General features: G+C 35.7%; 1 protein-coding gene across 2 annotated transcripts; it reads left to right on the forward strand.

Moving 5' to 3' along the window:
• Positions 1 to 8,001: 8,001 nt before the first annotated feature.
• LOC112274230 (flavonoid 3'-monooxygenase CYP75B137) lies at positions 8,002 to 11,973 on the forward strand. Of its 2 annotated transcripts, XM_090248412.1 has the most exons (6): positions 8,011 to 8,080; positions 8,190 to 8,293; positions 8,597 to 9,665; positions 9,770 to 9,899; positions 10,031 to 10,481; positions 10,587 to 11,973. In XM_090248412.1, exons 3-6 carry the CDS (start codon positions 9,257 to 9,259, stop codon positions 11,217 to 11,219), a joined length of 1,623 nt encoding a protein of 540 aa, XP_090104538.1. In that variant the 5' UTR covers positions 8,011 to 8,080; positions 8,190 to 8,293; positions 8,597 to 9,256; the 3' UTR covers positions 11,220 to 11,973. The 2 variants fall into 2 exon arrangements, with proteins under 2 accessions (XP_024359282.1, XP_090104538.1); XM_024503514.3 differs by having other exon boundaries at positions 8,002 to 8,293.
• Positions 11,974 to 25,853: the final 13,880 nt, after the last annotated feature.

Below are 25,853 nucleotides of genomic sequence, written 5' to 3' on the forward strand. Positions count from 1 at the left end.
TAATTATGTTCAACTCTTAATACCTAAATGAGTTTTTTTTTTAATAATTTATTCTACTTAGTTACATCTAAATTTTTTTCTTCTTAATTCCATTTACCTTGATATGTGGTAATGTAGGCAATAGTGATCAAAATAAAAAATAATGAGTTATTTTTTATAAGAATAAGAACACAAAAGTTAAAGTTGTAGAGGATGTTTTATGCAATGAGATGAAAGATGAAGTACTGCAAATATTTTTATATAATAGATTGGCTTACATCAAGGTGGAAGCAAATAGTAGTAAATATCAAGAAGAAAAATTTGTAATAGAGGACAAGATATCACAATGTGAAACTGTCAAGTTATAGAGGAATAATTGTGAAGTTATGACAACTTATATTTATTCATTCTCGACAAGAGCTACTATAAAAATACATATAAAGATTAGAGGCATTAAAGAGTCAATCTTAGAATTAATAGATCATAGCTTTGAGATCAATATCTTGTTTAAAAAGGTTTATGAGAAGAAAAAATGGCCAATTGATACCAACCAAAGATGGACGTTGAGAATTATCAATAATGAAAGAAAAAACCTTTATGAAGCACTTCTAACAATAGACATAAAAATTGGAGATGTGGAGGTGGAGAAAATTTTTTTTGTGCAAAATCAAGGAAGTTATTCTATAATTTTGGAGAAATTATATATCATTGCAATAAGGATGGAAATTAAGATGTTGGATGATGGCTTAAATTATGCTAGGATGCGTAGCCATGATGATAAGAAGTCAGTTTAGTTTTTCACAATAAGGCCAAATCATGAGAGGTCTAAAAATCAATTTAAAGAAACTTCTATGGACCATGAATATGATAATTTTTTAGATTTTTAGATTTCACACGTGGAATATAGAATGCCATGGGTGAAAAAAAATAATCTACTATTACATGCCTCAATATATAGAAGAATGGATGTAGAATTTAGAATTTATAGAAGATGAATTGGTAAATTTTTAAAAGGTTAAATATTTGGATTCTATATATAAAAGATAAATTAAGAAGATTGAAAGAAAATTAAAAAGAATTTCTATGATTTTCATTGATGAGATTATTTTTGGAGTTGTTGAAGAAGAAAGATTTCAAAAACCTATTCTATTGGAGATCTTTATTTTGATTATGGTCAATTTTAGCTTACATCAAAAAATAGAGATTTGACAACTATAAAAACTCTATTGGAACTTATAATGATGTGCACATTGCCTCAAGGTGCCACAAACATAGTAGCTTATATGTAAAATACCATAAACCAAATCTTAAGGGAATTTATGCTTGAAAAGACTATCCTTTCTATAGATGATATACATATCAAAGGCTACAGTGAAGAGGCAAAAGACTTGATATTAGATTTTGATGGATGCAAAAGATTTGTAAGAGATCACATTGAAGATATAGAGAAGATTTTGAAGAGACTTAAAGAAATAGATCAAATCTTATTTATTAATAAGTTGAAGTTTAGAGTTGATGGAATTGTGATGGTTGGACACTTATATAAGATGATAAAGATAAAGAATATAGCTATATATTAGCTATTACTAGAGCAAGCACAAATAGTAAAGATCATCATTTCAAAAAGATCGTTATAGAAGCAAGTTAAGAAATATTGGCATCTATTTGAGTAGGATGATGAGATAAGAAGGCTGATTATATAAGGCTTTGAAAGGCATCAAACATTAGAATTATGGCTATATTTTGAGAGGTAGTTTCTTAAAGAAAAAACCAAAAAAAAAGATAGAGTACCATTAAGAATAGTGGATAATGCAGAGACCAAGAACTAAGTTCTTAAAGAATTTTATGATACACTTTGGACATGCTAAAGAGAAGTTTGAGCCACCTATCATAAGATTAGGGAGCAACATTGGTAGAAGGATCCCTACAAAGATGTGGAAGATTTTTTGGCTTTGTACACTGAATACCAATAGCTATCCAAAGTTATAATTAGAAATAAGATACATCCTATCTATCCACTTGCTATGCATTTCCAATAGGTGATTGATTTGGTGGCTATGCCATTAGAATTATGGAGCAAGAAGTATCTTTTTTTGACAATAGAAGAGCTTTCAAACCATTTTAAAGATAAAGCTTTAAGGACCAAGATCACAAATAGAATATACAAATTTATCTTAAAAGATATTTTTAGTAGATATGGTAGCATTGAAAAGATGAAGGTTGATTGAAGAGAATTGGATGCAATAGAAGCTAGAATTATTTTATATTAGAAAATTAAGTTGAATAATAATTCTAAATTAAAATAAAATCAAGAAGTTCTATATATTTTTTAATTTATACTTAAATAATTATATTTTAATTCTATATTTTATTTTTTAATTTAGAAAATAATTCTAAATAATATTAATAAAGATTTTACTATAATATCTATTAATTTTTATATTAAATCTATCTCATATTTTGTAATTATATAAATAACTAAAAAAAAAATTAGATAATTTATAGTTGATTCAATGATCCAATTAAGAATTCCTTTGTCACAATTTTTTGATTTTGATTTTAAAAATTTTTAGAGATTTTGAAAGTTTTTTTAGAATTTTTTTAGATTTTTTCGAATTTTTAGAGTTTAGATTTAGGTTTTAAGAAGATTGATGTTGAAAAAGAATAATTTTAAGAACTTTATTATTAGATTTATAAGATAATTATAGACCATCAAAAATTCTATTTTCAAAGCTAGATGCTTAATACAATTTTTAACCAAAATTTATCTAATAATACAACATAAAATTTATATTTTAAGATAAAAATTAGTTCTAACTTGGTACAAATTTACTAACTTGTACTCATAAATACAAAAAATTCAAATCTATATATGAATTTTTTACGACTTTTTTCTTAGAAATACCATTTTTAGAGCTATGGTGATGTCAACAAATGTTCTAAGCAATGTTGTGCCATTAAGAATTACTGCATGTCAACACAATACAAAATAATATTAGATTTTATAACATTATACTGTTAAAAGTTACTATGGTAATTACTTGCGGTGTCATAGCAAAAGTAGGATAATAAGCATTGTTTAGGAAAATTTTAGACACATAAAAAGCCATTAGAAGGAATTTGAGGCCCTCTTCTAAAATTGGATGATCAGCCATTTGTGCAATAGAATATTGTACACCAATAGTTTTACCAAATCTTGTAATCACTCTGACTACATACCAAGATTGGTGTTAACTTAATGTTGTTGTATTTCTATTAAGTGTCCTATATTGATTCAAAGGCACTATATAGCTCTCCAACTACATTAATTAGCTATTGTACTAATTTCTCTTATCCACTATTGCATTTTTGACCATCTCAACTTGTAGGCAAATCACCACTATTGTAGAAATTATTAAAAATCTCATTATTACCATCATTAATGAAAATACTACAATAGATACAAGAAAAAATGTAAAAGAGAGTTAAAATTTTAAAAACATAAAACAAAAATCTAATTTGTGTTGCATTATGAACAAAGAGAATGTAATACACAATCCAAAATAGAAGAAAATCTAAACATTGCATTGAATCAACAATTTTATTACATACAAGTACTTTATTGTATAGCCAACATAGCAACAAAGTTTATCTCACATATTTTCTATCATTGTATAATTGCAACACTACAACATCTATTAAAACATGGCACAATCATAACACTACAACACCACAACAACAAAGTCACTGACAAAATTCAGTCCAATTTAGGATGATCCCAGTGCCACCTTTACAAAATTTTTAGTTCTATGAATGAACAGAAGTATACAAAGTTCATCTCACATTGACAACAAGCAAATAGACAACACCACCAGAAAAGTGTTCTTCCAAGGCTTTCAATGTTAGAGGTTAGCGATGAAGTTGGAATTATTCTCAATTACAGGGAAACAAGATGCACGGGGCACTGCGAGCAAGAACACAATGTAGGCTCCAAAGGACGTAGGTAAAGAGAAATGAAGGATGATATCATTTCGCTTGCGGTGATCAATTGAAGTTCCTCGACGAATTCTCAACGTGGTTCCTTGTATCCTCAGTAGAGCCTCGACACAGTTGTTGTGATTGGCCACCACTAAGGATTTGTAACTGCTCATGCTCCAGCGTCAGTGCCATTGCTTCAATAGGTGCTACATTTTCACAAAACGTGATAATTTCTTCAGCAAAATGAAATTTATTTTTTCAAGCTGATTCAGCCGCTGGCACTCATTTCGAGGGTTGATCCAGTGGTTTGCAGATTAATCAGATATGCTGTGCTCTAGGAGAAAGTGTTAGTATGGTCATGACGAAGGTGCAGCAAATGGGTGCAAGAATAAGGATCAGTTTCCTCACAGAAATGGAGAAAACCTTGGCTAAATTCCGAGTTCAAGCCAACAACTACAGTGAAGATATTGCACATCGACAGTGTGATATGGTTTCACTGCCTTTCTGAAGCTATTTTCAGCTCCACAAACTCAGATAAGACGTGTCTACTTGAGTCGGTGCTTCTGAATGAGATAAGCGACGTCACAGGAAACTTTGAGAACTCAGCTTCGACTAATTTTGCTCAAGACGCTAGTATGTTTCTCGTGAGCAGACCTGTCCACATGTTGTTGTAGATATGCCACCATAGTGTAGCCGTTACCTGCTATGTTCAACTTTAGTTGCAAAGATCAAATTCCAAACCATTCTAAGCTCACACAGCTGGCGTTTTTTCAATGCTCACAAATGAAAAGCATGTCTATGCGAAAGTATTCGGACCTATGTGAGCTTCACAAGCTGCCTTCATTCTCCGTTCTCGTTGCTTTTCCTTAGCGACCAGGTGTCTTTCTCCTTGTATGCTTCAGTACGTTTCGTGCATCCCGAAGCTTTTTCCGAAACCTGACAAGTTACATATACTCTATACATTATGTCGGAGTTAACAACCAGATTCAACAACGTTCACATATTCAATCCGCTTGAACCAACTGTTTCGCTCCAAGTCCTAACGCAATGATCCGTGCTGTCTCGTATCCTTCTAGAAATACGCCAGTCTGCGTTACACACCCCACGTTCACGCCGCGGCTCCAGGTGCATCTTCTCAAATTGCAGTTTCGGCTGAACTCTAACTCCTTACCTTTTGATGTGTTATTTTTAGTATAATTTGGTTGGTTGTTTTGGTTTCTTTAGTCCATACTTTCTTGTGCACAAGCGATGTTTTCAATGGATCTCATAACAGTCTGCTAAGCTCACTAAACTATGAGCCGGGTTAGGTGAAAACATGGGTGACGAAAGCCTGAATGTATGCTTGGGTCACTAATCTAAAACTGATTGAGTTGAAAACAAGGGTGCTGGAACTCTGACAGAAGTGACATCGTGCTTGATGAGACCAAAGGGCATAGTACAAAGTGAGGGGAAAACTGGGCCAATCGCTTTGCCCCGAGCATGAGTTTGACCTGACAAAAAATGGCTGTTTCCTTGACAAGGGCTGCGCTGATCTTGTCTTAAGTGGCCAGACCACTTTGGGATGTGCACTTGAGAGGCTTTTTTCATATTATGAAACGGAATGTTGCATAACGTCTTCTAAGCCTCTTGATGCAGTGATGTAAAGCCTCTTTTAAAGGAAAAGATGCAACAATAAGTGGACAGGAATAATCTATGGCCAAGTTGATGGGGGACAAGACCAACACTTGTGGGGCTCCCGTGCCATTTGGTGCAAGAAATTATTTGTTTTTTTTTAATAAGACAAGACAACAATAGGAGGTTCAAACATGGTACTTTTGCAAAACCAAATAACTGGGATTTAACATCTAATGTTTTTAGGTGCTATCACTCAAAACATCAAATCCAAAATATTACCATTCAAATTTTTTCTTATAGCCAAGGCATGGTGTTAAACAATGTAGTATGGAGTCAAAGAGGGAAGAGAGCTGAGGCAAGCAATGCAGCCCTCTTTTGATATTTTGTTTTTAAACTCACTCACCTTGTGATGTGAGTGATTTGGTAAAGTATCAAGTGATATTTTGAAATATTATAAGATACTTCAAGATCTCATCATGAGTGAAATATCATCCAAAAAGGCCATGTTTGAACTTCCTCATGCAAAATTCTTAGTTTATCAAGAATTTTAATTGAAGTCAATTGAACTTCTAAAATTCTTCTAGAATTAAAAAAGATTCAAAATTGTAATAGAATCTATTGAAATTTAAGTGTGCAAGTGTATCAAATCGTTAAAAAAATTAATTAGAAATTTTCTTAAATTTTTTAAAATAATTTATTTTAAAAAAATCTTTTTGAATACAAAGCTTTCTAAATCAATACATCAAAAAAAACATAATATAATATTAAGACCATGATATTATCAAGTGGAAAATAAATGAGTTATTGAAATGACATTAATCATGATTTTTATATTTTATATTTTCTTATTTTTTATAATTAACTTATAGTAATATTATGAAGTCTTTTAAGATTTATGCTAACAATTGATTTGGATATATAATATTTTAATAAAAAAATAATATGGACGTATGTATATATATATATACATACATACATACATATACACACATTTGTATTTGCATAAAAAAATTTGCTGTGTAAGAAAATATCATAATGTTAAAAGATCAATAATGTATCATACCACCAAAATTTTCAAAACACAAAAAAAGTTCTTTATTTATGCCCTTAGTTTTAATTAAATGCTACTTGCAAGTATTCTAATCATTGTGTGTGTTTTTTCTTTTTCCTTTTTTTTTAATACATAGAAGAAGAATTTTTAAATTAATAGTATATATAAGAAAATAAATACTAACTTTAAACTAATAATAGAAATATATTTCAAAATATTAAGCCTGAAAAATTTTTAAAATAAATTTTAAAAAATGAAGAATTATTTTTGTAAAAATAAAATTTTAAGATATCTTTATGAAAAAAATATGTATAATAATTAAAATTTTATTTGATTTTTAATAAATAATTTTAAAAAATTATTAAATAAAATTTAGAGTAAAAATCAAACGAAATAATTAATTATTAATTTAAAAAAATATATATAAGTAATTGATTTTTTTTATTGTTGAAGAATTTTAACAAAAAAAAATTACTTAAATCTTTAGACTTTGTACTAAAAGATATGCAATCAAAAAAGACACGTATAAAACTTAGAAATATCATTCAAATTTAATGATTGTATAAATAGCCCACAAATTAAATAATAAATATAGTAAAATATTGCTAGGCAGACACCCTCTTTTACTACATGGGTATCTCTAATGCCATGAACCCCTTTATGCAAACACTACAACTAATATTTACACTAAAAAGTTTTAAGTTTTGTAATTTTTTTCCAAAACTTCTTACATTTTGGTGTGTATGGGGATATGTGTGGCATGGGGCATCTATACAATAAAAAGGAGTTATCATTACAATAAAATCGGATGTCAAACTAGAAGTTCCCATGCAGTGGAAAGAGGTGCCCAGCTAACAATTCCAATGCAGTTAAGGGGTATCTCCTAGCTGTTCCCAAAAAAAAAAGTTAAATGTATATATATATATATATATATATATATGTACACATACATACATACATACAGAAATATTGCTTTCTGGTTCCTCCCACTATTACATATTCAGAATTCTTCAGTTTCAAACATGAGTTACTCAACTTCAAAAACCAGGACCAAATTTGAAACACCACTACAGTTATTCCACCCTCTGTTCTCTCTGCTTTTTTCTTGTCTTTGCGGTAGATGGCTAGTCCTATCGCCTGCAAGACTAGCTAAAGCCCCTGATACTCTCGGGAGTTACTATGACCACGATCTTCCAGTTTTACAGTAGGCAGTCACATCTTGCTGTGTTAGTTGTTTTAGAGGAAACCTCGAAGAAGGAGAAGAGCTCCACCAGCTTGACAGATTGCTTCCGCTCCAGAACAGACGTGAAAAACCAGGCTGTGCAGGTGATAATAGTGACCGGAAATCCTGTGGATTTTATGCTGACATTCCAACTTCCGGGTCTCTACCACTACATAAGCCATGGATCCTGTTTGCATCACATCACTCACTCGGCAACTTGTATCTCTGTGTGAGTTCACGAATCAGTGGGCTCCAAGGTATGCTGAACCCACCCCCAGGATCTTTGTTAGGGGCATCTGACAAGGTGGTCGTCGGATATTAAAACCATGTGCATTTCTCATTTCATTCATCTAGCGCTGTTTTCAGACCAGGGACACCATCAGACCTCAATGGGTTGCGACAGTGACGATGGTTCCACCCTCACAGTGCTGTAGGGACTCAAGCCTCGTGTTGTAACCCGCATTCTCCAGGTATAAAATCGCAAGCTCTGGTTTCATTTCGATTTCAGTATCCATGGTTGAATTCGTGGTCGAGGCACGGACTCGCAAAACTTGTGAATGGATCATTCCTTAAGAGCTGCAGTGTTCCATTTCGTTGGTTGCTACAGTGAGAGATTTACAAAGTTTTGTCACATGCTTGCTGCGTCTAAATCCTGTAGGTGTCCTGTCGGACTCTTGTTTCCGATGATGAGGCTGCACTCCAGAGATGTCGATGTTGTAATTCTCACCGTTGTAGCAGTCTGTTGAAGTTGTGTACTTCCTTATCCTGGACAGAAGGTTGCAGAGGAATGATCAGAATCTGCACGAATCTAGATTAATGGTGTACAAAAGCTGTTGGTATCAAGCTCTTGACATAGTTGTCTCAGAGGTTCCCGGAGCCCAAACTGGATACGCTGACAAGGAGCGAACGATCATCCTTCCAACCAGAAGATCCCACATCCATCATGAGTGGTCCTTGCCGCCCATTCTACGCTACCTTCGTGCTTCCGAGTTCCCTGCCAGTTAAAGGGTTTCAGAAGTTGCATAGCACTATCAGTACTCTCAACATGTTGCAGCTCTGTAATCGTTCACGAGACAATTCTAGTTCGAGAATTTCAGTGTAGCATGTCTGCGTAATTTCTGGTGTAGGGTCAAGCCCGCTCCAGTTTCCATCACGTTACCGTTGAACAACTCAGCCGACCTCATGGTGTGCATGATGCTTTAAGAAAGCTTGATTTTGCAATGACATTAAATCAAGTAGACACATGAGATCACTGGTAACCCCTACTGTGCACAGACCGAGCCAATTCATGTCCTTGGTATTGAACTAGCAATTCGATTAGGTTCCATGTTGTGGGTCGTAACGAGATTTGCAGTTCGAGAATTTGATTGAATTCGAGAGGCTAAAAGACCAGGACAACAAATCCAGGTTGTTGGAGAAGGTATTCCATCGCGATGTATTTTGAGAAGACCACGGTTGCGAGAATGCTAACCGCAGGGTTCGAATCTGAAAATGGACTTACCGGCCGAAGAGTAGAGTTTTATGTGTTTCTAGCGGCAATATTCATCATGCCCTTGGTGTTGCTGAAGATTACGCGACGGCCAAGGTTGAAGCTGCCGCCATCGCCACCGGCCTATCCTATCATTGGTCACTTGCACTTGCTTGGCAAGCTGCCACATCAAAGTATGACAAACTTGGCGAAGAAGTACGGGGAGATCTACTCCCTCCGCTTAGGCTCGGTGCCTGCCATTGTGATCTCCACCCCAGAGATGGCCAAGGAATTCTTGCTGACTAATGACAAAATCTGGTCGTCTCGCAGTGTCCACATGACGTCAGGATACTACTTCTCATACGACTACGCAGGTCCACTTCACTTCCAGAACGTTCTCCAACAATCTCACGTCATTGACCTCCGCAGTTCACTTCAATGCCAACATTCGCCATTTGATGATTGGATATGTTTTCAGGTATCGCGTTTGCTCCATCCACTCCCGTATGGCGCAGCCTCCGAAAAATATGCATGTCGGAGCTCTTCACACAAAGAAGATTGGAAGCCTCGAAAGGCTTGCGCGAAGAGGAAATGCAGTATATGATTAGGTAAGGAATTTAACATTTCAGTCCAAATCTGCGTCGTGTAATTTATAATGAGAGATCCTTTGCATGGTTTGTTTTACTTTCTGTACCAAAAAGTTCGCTGAGTGTGGCAATTCATGTCATGTGCTCTCAAGGAGCATCCTGGATGACGCACACCAAGGACGGCTCATAGACCTCAAGCTGAAGATCAATGCTCTAACGGCCAACATAGTAGCACGAATGGTGCTCAATAAGCGGTTCACGGGGTGCATAGACTCGACAGTCGAGACGGAAGCTGAAGCGCACCAATTCAAGGAAATGATGGAGGAGCACTTCCTCCTTCTAGGCGTATTCATGATCGGAGACTACATCCCATGGCTAAGTCCCTTGGACCTCGGTGGCACGGAGAAGCGCATGAAATCACTCCGAAAGCGCCTGGACGCCTTCCTAGACGACATCCTCGAAGTCCACGAAGTCAAGCGAGCAAAAGGACCAATCCCGGAGGAAGACCAAGATGTTATTGACGTCCTCTTGAACGAAATGTACCAGCAAGACTCCAACGAATCAAAGCAATTGGACACAAACAACGTCAAGAGTACCATCCTAGTATGTCAGTCTTACCCCTTCCACAGCTGATTCCCACCCAAACCTCCCAAAACTCAAAACCATGCCCGCCAAATTCTAACTTCACTATCTCTACCACGCGCGCAGAACTTGTTCGCCGGTGGTACAGACACCTCAACAGTCACCATTGAATGGGCCATGTCTGAGATGCTCCGAAATCCAACCATCATGGGCAAGCTCAAAGCAGAACTGGACGCCCGGATTGGCAAAGACAGGCGAGTGCGCGAGACCGATCTGTCCGACCTCCCATACCTGCAAGCTGTCACCAAGGAGACCTTCCGTCTGCACCCAGTGGGACCTCTCCTCATCCCCCATGTATCCACCCACGACTGCGAGGTGGGAGGATATCACATCCCTACCGGCACTCGCTTGTATGTAAACGTTTATGCAATTGGGCGCAACCCTAAAGTGTGGGATCGCCCGCTGGAATTCGATCCAGAGAGGTTCATGACGGGGCTGAACGCCGGCGTGGATGTCAAGGGCAAGCACTTTCATTTGTTGCCGTTCGGAACGGGGCGGCGCGGGTGCCCGGCCCTCCCACTCGGCCTTCTCATAGTCCAGTGGACGCTAGCCACGCTTGTGCATGCATTAGACTTGAGCTTGCCCCAGAGCATGGAACCGAAGGACGTGGACATGACAGAGGCCTATGGTTTAACAGTGCCCCGGGCGCAAAGTTTGTATCTGAATGCCAAGCTTCGTGCTGCAGATCATTTGTATTGAGTCACCCACCCGGGCTTTGGAGTCCTCGCTGCTTCACTTCCTCAAGACAGAGACTGTGTTTCTGCTTTCATTTGCTCCAGCTCCAGTTCCTCTTTTGGGGTTGTGTACAGATTGGGTGCGTACATTGGTGCTGTGCCTCGCTACATGCAGAGATTGCTCGGCTACAGCTGGTGTTGATTGTGGTCCTTCATCGTGACTGAAAATGTCACTCTTCGTTTCACGTATTTGACTTAAATTTTTTCAGGACGAGAGAAAGTTTGTTGGGTGATGTAATTTGATGTCTTCCGATTAGGATTATGTTAGTGGGTCTAATTTTTTTGTTTGAATTTTTCAACTTTGAAGCAATATTTAATATCTATTTTGAAAACTTTTAGCATTTGTTAACAAAAACAAGAACAAAAATTTCTTTAAGTTTGTTGCATTGTATCAATAGATTCTAACTTGGTTAGTTGAACTATTAAGGTTTATAATATAGAAGTCAAAATCTATGCCTCTATGCACAAAAAAATTGTAACATTTTAGTTTTCCAAGTCAAAAATCAACCATTCCAAAAATAATGATTTAATTAATTAAAAAATTAAATAAATCAATATTTTTAAAAATAGTTTCTTTAATATTACTAGCAAAGGCAATTCTAATTTACTTCAATAGCTAAAATAGCTAGATTAATATAAAATTAGAATATATTATATTTTTTGTAATATTTTTGGCTTTATTATATTTGAAATAAAGAATATTATCTTTATTAGGAAAATTATATTATAAATGAAAATATTCAATAAAAAAATGGCAATGTATATGAAATAACAACATACATTTTTACATTGGAAAAAGAAAATATATTTTAAAGGACAACATATATTTTTGTCTAATAAAAAACCTTCTTTATTTCAACCATTGAGAAGGTTTTTTTTTTTAATCTCTTTGTCTTATAAATAAACTTCATTATTATATATATATTATATAATTTTAAAAAAATTAGAAGATTCTCTATAATAACAATCATTGGCTAATTCTATAGTATAATAAAAATATCTGAAATTTAAAATAAAAGACATAATTAGGTTCATTTCAAACTTAAATCTCTCTTTGTTTTATTACTATGCATTTATTTGTTTGTTGCCATACTAGCATTAAATTGCTTTTATTTATTTTTTATAGTTGTAATCTTTAGTTTTTTTTTACTCATCTATAAGCTAAGATTCCAATCACCCAATCTATCTCAAAAAAATATAAACAATATAAATGCCATATCTTAATGATTTAAAATAAAAAGTCAAAACCAAATAAATATTGTAAGAAATACAACACATTCTTTGATATACTTACTTTTATACTTCAAAATTGAATTTTCTTACAAAGTAATCTTTAGATACATATTCTTTTATATTTACTAATTATCTTCTTTGATAGTAGTGAGCTCTAAGTACTTGACAAAGTTATAATGTTAACCAAGTGCTTCTAGTAAAACCAAATTCAATAGGGATACATCTTTTACAAATTTTCATTTGATAAGTCCTAAGATCAAAATATTGGAATTACCATATATACTATAATTTGTAATTTTATAATTTAGTAAATTTTATTCATAATACTTAAACAAGGTTTTATATTTTTGTTATCATTTCAAGGGAGGCAAACTTAAGAGAGTTGACACTCCTTAAGAAGGTGCAATATTTTTTTGTTTGTTTTTACTTTCCATAAATTGATTAATTGATTATTTATGATTTCTAATGTTTTTTTATAAGCAAGTTGTTATATAGATTGAGTTTTATTCTAACCACGCCATTATATTACATGTGTTTTTACTTAAGAACACATTAGGTGCCTAGTTGTAGAAGGTAAGTAGAAATTCAAGAACAATCCTACTAAATTTAATAGAATCTTAAATAACCTTAAGTAGATTTTAATAATCTTGATTGAACTTTGACCAATTCAAAATAAATTTAAAAGAAGTTATAAAAGAAATACAAAGAAGTTCCAAACTAATTCTAAAGAAAAATAATAAGAAATCTTAAAAAAATATAAACATAAATCTTTAAAGAAATAATAATAATCTTTTTAAAATACTAAAAATAGAATCTTAATAAGATCCTAAATAAAATTCTAATTAAATCTTATCCAGACCCTAGGTCAAATATTAATTGAAATCCTAATTAAACCTTAATTAAATCCTAAATCATATCCTAATGAAATCCTAATAAAATTCTAAATCCAAAATAAATTCGTAATAAATCCTAAAAAAATTCTAGTCAATTCTTAGTCAAGTTTTAAACCAAATCTCAAAAAAATCCTAATCCTAATCAAATCCATATATACATAATAATATTCTATAGGACCTCCAATACATATTGATTTTGATAGATACATGTCAAGGACAAGAACTCGATGAAAAAGCAATTCAGACAAGTGAGCCTTCACTCAAAGAAAGGTAACAAAATATAAATAAACAAGTATGTATATTGAAAGAGAAACTGGAATGGCTATTGCCAAAAGACAAGAAAACTAGAGACCCTTGAAACTAGACTGGAAGTAAGAAAGGAGTTGATAAGAGTGAAGAAGGCTTCACTCTTGTCTCTATATATACTATCTAATTAGGGACTACGTGGCGATGTTCTATAGGACCTCTAATATGTGTTGACTTTGTAGGACACATGCCTTGACTTACAAAGCAAGTTTTTCTACGTGTGGGCCATATAATTAGCTTGATCTTCAAGCTAACAATATGTGTGGCACATGGCCAACTTGTTGACCACATTTCTAATCCAAAAAGTCAATTAAAGACACCTATGAAGTCAAAGCAACGTCTATGAAGCTTCTAAGAAGCTTCCATATTAAATATTATAGAATCAACTTACTTTTACCTACTTGTATATGTAATTACTAGCTTATATGAATATGTCCGTGACATTACCCCCCCTTCTAGGCACGAGTTCCACGAGGAGCGGTTATCATATGTTGAGGAAATCTATGATGCGACAAATTATATTCGCTACATACTTTGATCTTTGTTCTCTTCGAAGATGATTGATAGGGCCTCTCAACCATCAGTAGAATCCCATACCAAGGCACGAAGACCACCTAGTTATTTGATCATTGTTGAGGCCTTCAGAACTTCCTTCGAATAGAACATTTGGAACACCATCAGGAGTTGTTCCTACCTCTAGCAAAATCACCAAACATCGGGAGTCCCTTCCCAAATCGTGATACCAAATGCGTTGTATCTCGCTGTCGGGGTAGAGAGAGTTTGCCTCAAGAAAGCGCTGGGCTTCTGGCTGTTACTAAATACTCAATCAAGTTTGAAATATAAGGGTAACAATTTTATATATATAAACTCCTCTCCTTTGGAGCAATTACATCAATATACAAGCCTTAAAATCCAAAGAACACCAAAATACTTGATAAGGTGTTATAAAAAACTTATATATCCTTATGAGGAATTTTTCTTGAAGTTCAACAGCTCATAACTTACGATCTAACCGTCTAAACAACTCCAAATTTTACATGGAGTACTGATATATCTTTAACAACTACCACACCAAAATTCAACCGTAAATTCGTCTTGGATCTTGTGATATCTTGAAAACCCTAACTGTAGCTTCAAACCCTAGCTTTTTTACACCCGTGTACAACTTCCTTCATATCTCACAAAGTAATTATTCAAATACTATGAAACTCTGATCTAAAGCTTCTTAACTCAATTACACACACTTGTGAAAATTTTGAGTCAAAAATTCGTCCAGAAACTCAAGATATGGCTTCACCCATAACTAGCAACAAAACAATATACTTACTGCCTTCAAATTACAAGTGCTGTCTTCAACGCCTCATAACTCCTTCACCCAATCTTATAATTCACTATACAGTAAATAGAATGTGTAGCCGAGAAAATGCTCCCTCCAAATCCAGTCGCCGATCGTCTGTTGCTCTCCGTATTCGTATGTGATGCCCAAAAGAAGTGACAGTAGGTATGAAATTGACACCTTATCTTTGAACATTCATATCTTTTCCATAAAAACTCGAAATCATACAAAATCTTCACCCAAATTATATCCAAAACCCTAAACCTTCTGACCCTAGCCTCAAAAGCTCGAATGGCCTCGAAAGACGAACCCTAATTCCTAATATGGCCTCGGGCAGCCTCCTCAAAGCCCATTGGGCATGGTATTCGACCAATAGGGATGAAGTTCTTCACCCCTTGCCTTCATCCAACCATGCCTTACTTTCATCCTTCCCAATAAGCCTCCTTCTAGTTATATTTTCATCTTTTAACTCCTCCCTTCCCTTAATCTTTATACTAACTATCTAAATCCTATATAATATAAACTCTATAATCAAACTAGATTAACTTCCAAATAATTTTTCTTATTTCAATTCATTTTAAATTAACATACTAACTATTCTAACTCACATTAAGACTTATAAACATATTACATGTTTTCACTAATTTTTACATATTGTAAGTAATTACAGTACGACATCGCCATCTATTCGAGGAAGAACATGTCGTTCTTGAAGATCTTTATCTCGATTGCATTGTCTTGAAGGTTGTGACAATCATAATGTCTCGTTCGAGAGGTCAGCAAATGAAGGCTCTTGAGTCAAATCCGGTGGTTGTTGGTTCTCTGTCTCTTGAGCATCACAACTACAAAGAAGCTACAAACAAGAATTGAAAGTAGAATGTTATCTTTCCTAGATGTTGTTTCTTTTATAAAGAAGGTTTTCATCTTGATTTTGATGGATGTCGTCGATGAAAAGCCTCCACCACCTTTGCTGCATTTATAAGATTCTTTATTGGCTCCCATGTGCGTTCACTAATATCATATCCACGCCAATGGACAAGATATTCTAATTTATTTCAGCGTCGCTTTGAATCTAAAACTTCTTCTACTTCAAACTCTTCATTATTGTTTACTTCTATAGAAGGAGGTAGAGCTTGTCGTCTTCTTGGTATGTCCACTGTCTTGTATGGTTCAAGAAGAGACACGTGGAAAATTGGATGGATTTTCATTGACTCCGGTAGATGTAAACAATATGCAACTAGATTGATTTCTGCAGAAATAGAAAATGGTCCCAGCCTTTGATAGTTCAACTTGTCACAAGAACAAGTGGTCTTGATATTGCGATGAAGTAGCCATACCTTATCACCCAAGAGAAATGGTAGTTGTTCCTTTTGATAGACATCCACATTGACTTTTTGTTGTTCTTGAGCCTTTTTTAATTGCGCCTTCATCGTTGTATGTAGCTCTGATAAATGAATCACCAAATCTTTCACAGCAAGATTATCAACTTTTGAAAAGTCAAAAGTATCAAATCATGGATGATAACCATAATTAGCAAAGAAAGGTGTTTATTTTGTAGAAGAATGTATCGTGTTATTGTAAGCAAACTTTGCCAATGGCAAAAGAGTTGTCCAATCATCTTGTTGGTAGTTAATGACACATCTTAAATATTGCTCCAAAACTTGTTGGTAGTTAATGGTACATCTTAAATATTGCTCCGTTTGTCCATCAGATTGAGGATGGAATGCCAAAGATAGTTTTATATTCATTTTTAGAATCTTAAAAAGAGTCTGCCAAAATCTTGATATAAATTGAGTTCTCCTATCTAATATAATATCCTTGGGTAATCCATGATAACAATAGATATTGTCAAGAAAGAACTTAGCTGTTTCTTCACCTGTGATAGATTTTGTACATGGTACAAAATATGCCATCTTGGAAAAACAATCTACTATCATGAATATAGAATCATAAGAACCTGAGATTGGAGGATCCATGATGAAGTCCATAGAAATAGAAGACCATGGTTGTTCTAGAATAGGTAATGGCTGAAGAAGTCCAAAAGGTCGATGATGAGGAGTTTTTGATCTTGAGCAAACATCACATGATTGTACAAAATCTTTGACTGCCTTTCACATTTGAGGCCACCAAAAATCCCTAGATATCAGCTCCAAAGTCTTATTATATCCAAAATGTCATGCTGCTGAGAAGTCGTAACGAGCTTGAAGAATACGTAAACGTGCTTCTCCTTCTGGAACATATAGGCGTCCTTCAAAATAGAGTAGGTTATTCTTGAATTCAAATTAAAAGAGATCATGAGATTTAGAAGAATTATTCTTGATATCATGAACAAGAGGGTCTGAAGACATACTTAATTGGACTTGCTTTAGAAAAGTTAAATCAACAGTCAATGTTGATTTTATTGCTCGAAGATGAAATTGCTCCGGCTTCAAGAGAACCGTTCTTTGTTGCTCAAAAGTTGCAACTCCTTCTTTTGGTGCAAAATAAGAACGTCTTGACTAGGCATCGAACAAACCTTGTTACTTTCGTGGCTGATAAGTGATGATGAACTCGAATTTTGATAAAGACATGCTCTAACGAGCTTGAAGATGATTTAATACGCGTGCTGACATAAAATATTCAAGGTTCTTGTGATCCGTTGTCGTGTTGTAACACGAGTATACTGTGAAAACATAAAGAAAGGGGACTTTTATTAATGTTCAGTTACCTCGAATATTGGGAGCAACGACCAATTCCAGTGCAAATACTGAGAGGCCAGGTTCAGTCACCCCGTTACAGTCAGCCGGGGCATACTAAAATGCTCCGTTTGATTCCAATAATGGGAGTCAGTAGAAAGGGAAAGGACCAATTCAACGACGGGTGAGCCTAGTTCGAAGAACCAATTGGATCCAATTTCAAGACATCCAATTTAGGTCCTATTACGGGCCTTTTAACCAATATGAGACCTGACTTGGTCGGGTAACCCAATGCGGTCCAATTACGGGAACATCCAAGTCTTACTACGGGCCTCTTAGCCAATATTAGACCTGAATTAGTCGGGCGACTCAATGTGGTCCCGATTATAGGGCTTCGATTCCGTTTCAAGCTGTTTCATCCTTTGTGCCGTTCCGGGAATGTCCTTTCAATAAAAGGATCTCTTAAAGGTAAAAACGGAGGAGAAAGCTCTGACGATGGAGCCAATTCTGGATCCAAGACGAAAGATTGAAGAAATTCAAAGGCTAGGGTTTGAAAGATGGGAGAATTAGGGTTAAAGGAGAGGATAGGTTAAGAAATGAGAAGGGAGAGAGAATAAGGTTTTGGAAGAGAGAAGGATCGGAGAGCGAGCTTCATGCTTCGGAGAGGGGAAAAAAGACAGAGAATTGGGTTTTTTTTCTTCATAGGGTTTTGGAAAGACTGAGGCAATCGTTGCTGAAGTCAATGTTGTACTGGTGAATCGGGATTTTAATGAAGTGGATGTGATTACTCTTGACTGTTTTGTGAAATCAAGTTACATCGGTGATGAAGAATTAAAAGGGTGTCTATAGGATTGAATATGCGGAGTGAATGAAATTTATTGGATTAATCTAACAAGACAGTTACTGGATACAAGGTCATGAGTATAAAGCGGTATCGGAGATTAGCATATCGGGTTGTTTGAAGTTCTCAGTAACGTCTAGAGACCTACCGGCTAGGACAAAAAAGATTTCGGCAAGTAGTCAAAAGACATCCACATAGATTTATGGTATATTCTTGTAGTTGTTTATATTCCAACAGTCAAAAACCGATAAACTGCTTGAATATTAGCAAATCTCCATACTTGCCAGGCGCCCGACGTGTTCTCGAGCAGGAAAGCATATAATACGACATAAAGTGGTGAACCCGACGTGAAAGCTTGAGGTGGAAGGTATAAGATTTCTTTTGGTTTTATTTTTATTTTTATGGAAAACGAAAATAAAAATTTTGAAGGATCTTTGGGAGGAGTTTCTGGTGGAGGTTCTTCTAAAGGACAAGGTATGCACATGAATCCGTCTATTGCTAGTATGTTTTAAGCCTTCTCATTATCCATGTAGCAACAGCAAAGCAATGATTAAAAGGAAGCTTTGGCAACCAAAGCATTGCAAGCAGTGGTCAATAAAATTGATCAATTTGATGGAAGGAATATTTCAAGGTATTTAAGATGTTATGTTCGTGAAATGGAATTAAATCGAGCTTCTGAGAAGAAAATGGTTGAACTATTTGGACTTGCCACGATACCGGAGATAAGAAACCATATTACATCGATTACGGATCATTATGGTAATTCATGGGAGGTTTTTTCACATGCATTGAAAAACGAATATTTCTTGGAAGATGCTGATCGCGTTACTAAGAAGCTGTTTCTGGAATGGATTGAATGGCCTAATAAGAATTTGCAAGCAACAGAGCTACTAAGGGAATTTGAGAGGCAGTACTCTCAATTATCGAAGGTAGAAAAATTGACATTGGAGCCAAACAAAGTTGATTTATTTCTTCAAGTTGCTGATGGAGAATTGCAAGGGAAATTAAAACTCCTTCTTGAAGACAAAAAAGAAGATGAAGCATTCACAACAAAGTGAAAGAACATTGAAGATGCGATGGGGTTGCTTACAAAAAGAGAAAGGAAGAAGGATAGGAGCAATATTTCGAAAACAGTACAAGCACCCAAAGCTCCAATACGTACAACACCACCAACAATGCCTACAGTTCAACCTTTGACATCCTTATCAAAGAAAGCAGATATGGGTATGGAAGAAATTATACGAGAACTGTGAGATCTTCAAATCAAATTGGCAAGACTTAAAGAGAATACTTCTACAAACAATTTGAAGAATATTTCAAAACAAGGATATGTACAAAGATGCATTTGGTGTGATGACGCTTCACACACTAGGAAAGATTGCAAAGAATTTAATAATATAATACGGCAAGGAATTATTTGTTGGAAAGATGGGAAGATAGCATTAAAAGATAGGGAGGATCTTCTTCAAACCAATTTTGGCAAGGGGGAATGAGAGCATTGGTTCAAGATTACTTAAAAGAGCATGAAACAGCAGCACAAGAAAGTGCAAGTTATGGTGCTAGAGTAGATGACGACCTTGGTAGAAGTACGGAAACTAGTGAGTTTTTGTCATGGCCATAATCATGTAAGCTAATAATTACATATAGAAATAGGTAGAAGTAAGTAAAAGTAGATAAAAGTAAGTTAATTGTATAATATTTAATATAGAAGCTTCCTAGAAACTTCCTAGACGCTGCTTTGACTTCATAGGTGTCTTTAATTGACTTTTTGGATTAGAAACGTGGTCAACAAGTTGGCCATGTGCCACACATGTTGTTAGCTTGAAGATCAAGCTAACTATGTGGCCCACACGTAGAAAAACTTGCCTTGTAAGTCAAGGCATGTGTCCTACAAAGTCAACACATATTGGAGGTCCTATAGAACGTCGCCACGTAGCCCCTAGTTAGATAGTATATATAGAGACAAGAGTGAAGGCTTCTTCACTCTTGTCAACTCCTTTCTTGCTTCTAGTCCAGGTTCAAGAGTCTTTAGTTTCTTGTCTTGTGGCAATAGCCATTCCAGTTTCCTTTTAATATACCTACTTGTTTATATTATATCGAGATAGCCTTTTGGTGTATATTTTTCCTCATCGAGTCTTTGTCCTTGACAGATTGATAAGAGTACACTTACAATATCAGAGCTTTGTTTTTTTTTGAGTAAGAGTGGATTACCCCTTTCTCTTGACAAGACATAAGCGTATTAGAAGTTTGCGGATTACCCACTTCTAAACTGATATTGTTCTTAGTATCTTCTTTGTTATCAAGTCTTTCTTTTCTTTTGTCTTGAGCAATATCAAACAAATTTTTCTTCTTAGTGTCATTATGGCAGAACTTGTTGAAATGAAGAGTGCAATGGCACAAATGCAAGAGCAAATGAGGGAGTTAATGCTTGCGATGCATCAACTCAATTCACCAACACATGAAAGAACAAGAATAGCAGAAAGTGGAGATATAGAGATGATCGGAGCTGCTTCAACATCTACAACAAATCACGTTCCTTCTCCAATTGTACAACACCCTATAAGCACTAGAGAACCAAGAATTGCCTTACCTGAGAAATTTGATGGTACGAGATCAAAGTTTCGAGGGTTCATCAATCAAGTACAATTGGCAATTGAACTTCAACCGCAAAGCTATCCAACTCCAGGATCACAAGTCAGGTTTATTGGCACTCTACTTTCTGGTTCTGCATTATCGTGGTTTTCATCTTTTCTTGAACAACGAAATCCAATATTGGACAATTTGGAAGCTTTTTTGGCGGAGTTTCGATCTATGTATGGTGAACACGATGCAACTCGTGTTGCAACAAATAAGATCCGAATTCTGTGACAAGGAAATCGCTCAGTAACAGTATATGCTTCACAATTTCGACAACTTGCAATTGACATCAAGTGGGATGATGCTGCACTCATCAGTCAATTTTTTTATGGATTGCAATACGAAGTAAAGAAATTAATGCTCAACTTACCTGATCCTCAAACTTTGAGTCAAGCAATCGATTTTGCGGTAAAATGTGATAATCGATTTTTCGAATTTCGATCCGAGAATCATTCACGGAAACCTCAATGTTATTACTCAATGGCAACATCAACATCTTTGCCAAACGTACATTCGGAAGTAGAAGACATGCAAATTGACGCGGTACGTTTTAAACCTCTAACTGAGCAAGAAAAGATTCGTCCTCGTCAAGAAGGATTATGTTTATATTGCGAAGAACCTAAGCACACTGCTCAACATTGTCCAAAGAAACGACGCAACTATAAAATGAGGGGTACGACAGTCAAAGAAGACAACATGTCGGAAAACGGATTCGTCCAGCTACAATAGGGACCGTGCAGCTGGAACCTTGTACAATTCCTAATGAAGGTCCTATCCTCTCCTCAGAACCCTCTCCTTGTTTTATAATAGACTTATATTTAGGACCTAAGAATTACAAAGCCTCTGCTTTATTAGATTCGGGAGCCTCAGCATGTTTTTTAGATGAACAATTTGTTAAAAGTCGTAAAATACCCTTTATACAGAAACCTAAACCAGTACATGTAGAAGTCATAGATGGTCGTCCCTTGTCTTCTGGAGATGTCACTCATGAAACTCATCCTATAAAAGTAACAATAGACGGTCATGATAGCTACATAGCTTTTAACATAATTAAATCCCCGTCCAATCCAGTTATTTTAGGTTTATCCTAGCTAGAAAAATATAACCCTCGAATAGATTGGAATTCGCGTAAACTTGACTTTTCCAAAAGCGATATTAATAGTTCTAGGAACCAAGTAAAAAATTATAAGTCTAGTACAGTAAAACCCATACTGATAGGTGCAAAAGCATTTATACACGCAGCAAAAGAAGGATCAACTTTTGCTATTTATGCTGCACCTATTTCTGAAAATGTAAAGACTTCAAGTGGCATTCCAACTCAATATCAGGAGTATCAAGACGTTTTTGAGAGAAAGAATGCAGATATTCTTCCTGAGCATCGTCCATATGATTGTTCAATCGACCTCAAGGAAGGAACTCAGCCACCATTTGGACCAATTTACAGTTTATCGCAAGATGAGATGGCTGAACTCAAGACATATATTGACGAGAATTTAGCGAAGAATTTCATACGCCATTCAAAATCTCCAGCAGGAGCTCCAATTCTATTCGTAAAGAAAAAAGATGGATCTTTACGAATGTGTGTTGATTATCGAGGACTCAACAAGATCACAATCAAGAACAGGTATCCATTACCTTTGATATCAAGACTCCTTGACCAGTTGAATCAAGCTAAGATCTATACAAAAATAGATCTAAGAGGAGCATATAATCTAGTACGGATCAAAGAAGGAGATGAATGGAAGACTGCGTTTCGAACCAGGTATGGACATTTCGAATATAATGTCATGCCCTTTGGACTCACGAATGCACCAGCTGCTTTTCAACATCTCATGAATGATATATTTCGTGAATTCTTAGACAATTTTGTCGTCTGCTATCTAGACGATATCCTGATCTATTCCAAGAACGTCGAAGAACATGAAATACATGTTCGTCAAGTATTACAAAAACTTAGAGATGCAGGATTGTATGCCAAGATGGAAAAGTGTGTATTTCACACTACTCAAGTTGACTTTTTAGGATACATCATTTCAAATGATGGTCTCATGATGGATTCTAAGAAAGTCCAAACAATCGTGGATTGGAAGATTCCAAGGACAGTAAGAGATGTTCAATGTTTCTTGGGATTTGCCAATTACTATCGGATCTTCATCAAAGATTTCTCACGAGTTGCAGCTCCACTTACACGCTTGACTAGTAAAGATAAATTTCAATGGAATCAAGAAGCGGAAGCAGCATTTGAAGCCTTGAAGACATCGTTTGTCTCTGCACCAGTCTTATATCGTGTTGACTTTTCCAAGGCATTTTTTATGGAAACAGATGCATCAGATTTTGCCTTGGGTGCAGTTTTATCACAAATGGGAACAGATGACAAACTCCATCCAATAGCTTTTCATTCAAGAAAATTCTCAGCAGCCGAGATCAATTATGAGATCCACGATAAAGAACTTCTTGCGATCGTGGATTCCTTTCAAGAATGGCGTCATTATCTAGAAGGCGCTTCTAGTCCAGTCACTGTGTATACAGATCACAAGAACCTCGAGTATTTCATGTCAGCACGCGTGTTGAATCGTCGTCAAGCTCGTTGGAGTATGTCTTTGTCAAGATTCGAGTTCATTATCACTTATCGGCCAGGAAAACAACAAGGTTTATCCGATGCCCTATCTAGACGTTCTTATTTTGCACCAAAAGAAGGAGATGCATCTTTTGAGCAACAAAGAACGGTCCTCTTGAAACCGGAGCAATTTCATCTCCGAGCAATGAAATCAACATTGACTGTTGATTCAACTTTTCTCAAGCAAATCCAGTCCAGTATGTCCTCAGACCCTCTTGTTTATGATATCGAGAATAATTCTTCCAAGTCTCATGATCCTTCTAAGTTTGAGTTCAAGAATAATCTATTATATTTTGAAGGACGCCTATATGTTCCAGAAGGAGAAGCACGTTTACGTGTTCTTCAAGCACGTCATGACTTTCCAGCAGCAAGGCACTTTGGATATAATAAGACTTTGGAACTCATATCAAGAGATTTTTGGTGGCCACAAATGTGGAAGTCAGTCAAAGACTTTGTACAATCATGTGATATTTGTTCAAGATCAAAAATTCCTCGTCATCGACCTTACGGACTTCTTCAGCCATTACCTATACCAGAACAACCATGGTCTTCTGTTTCTATGGATTTCATCACAGATCTTCCAAGCTCAAGATCTTATGATTCTATATTTGTGATAGTAGATCGTTTCACCAAGATGGCACATTTTGTGCCATGTACAAAATCTATCACAGGTGAAGAAACAGCTAAGCTTTTCATTGATAATATCTATCGCTATCATGGATTACCTAAAGATATCATATCGGATAGGGGAACTCAATTTGTGTCAAGATTTTGGAGGACCCTTTTCAAGATTTTAAAAGTGGACATAAAACTATCTTCGGCTTTTCATCCTCAAACTGATGGACAAACAGAGCGCGTAAACCAAGTCTTGGAGCAATATTTAAGGTGTACTATCAACTACCAACAAGATGATTGGACAACCCTTCTGCCATTGGCAGAGTTTGCTTATAATAATACGGTACATTCTTCCATGCAACAAACACCTTTCTTTGCCAATTATGGCTATCATCCACGACTTGATACTTTTGATTTTTCAAAAGTTGATAATCCTGCAGCAGAAGATATGGCAAATCGGTTTGTCAGAGTTACATGCAATAATGAAGACACAATTGAAGGAAGCTCAAGAACGACAAAAGATAAACGTAGATCTATATCGTAAGGAGCAACTACAGATCAACGTCGGTGATAAGGTATGGCTACTTCGTCGCAATATCAAGACTACTCGATCTTGTGACAAGTTGGACTATCGTAGGCTTGGCCCCTTTTCTGTTTCTGAACAGATCAACCCAGTTGCATATCGGTTACATCTACCAGAGTCAATGAAGATCCATCCTGTATTCCACGTATCTCTTCTTGAACCATATAAGACAGTGGATATACAAGGAAGAAGACAAATGCCACCGCCTCCTATAGAAGTAGATAATAATGAAGAATTTGAGGTGGAAGAGATATTAGACTCAAGGCGGCGCCGAAATAAGCTGGAATATCTTGTTCATTGGCACGGATATGATATTAGTGAACGCACATGGGAGCCATTCAGGAATCTAGCAAATGCATCAACTAAAGTCAAAGTTTTTCATCAACGACATCCATCAAAACCAAGATGAAAATCTCTCTTATAAAAGAGACAAGATTGAGGCAAGATAACATTCAATTTCCTATCCTTGTTTGTAATTTCTTTGCATTTGTGACGCTAATTAGATGGAGAGCCAACAACCAGCAGATTCAACTCAAGAACCTTCGTTTGCTGACCTGCCGGACGAGACATTACGATTGTCACAACCTTCAAGACGACGCAATCGAGATGAAGATCTTCAAGAACGACATGTTCTTCCTCGAACAGATGGTGAGATACAACGCGTTTGGTATCACGATTTGGGAAGGGACTCCCGATGTTTGGTGATTTTGCTAGAGGTAGGAACAACTCCTGATGGTGTTCCGAATATTCTATTCGAAGGAAGTTATGAAGGCCTCAATAATGATCAAATAACTGGGTGGTCTTCCCGCCCTGGTATGGGACACTACTGATGGTTGAGAGGCCCTATCAATCATCTTCGAAGA

This window comes from Physcomitrium patens, chromosome 2, assembly GCF_059467195.1.
Source record: "Physcomitrium patens ecotype Gransden chromosome 2, ASM5946719v1, whole genome shotgun sequence".
Taxonomy (NCBI): domain Eukaryota; kingdom Viridiplantae; phylum Streptophyta; class Bryopsida; order Funariales; family Funariaceae; genus Physcomitrium; species Physcomitrium patens.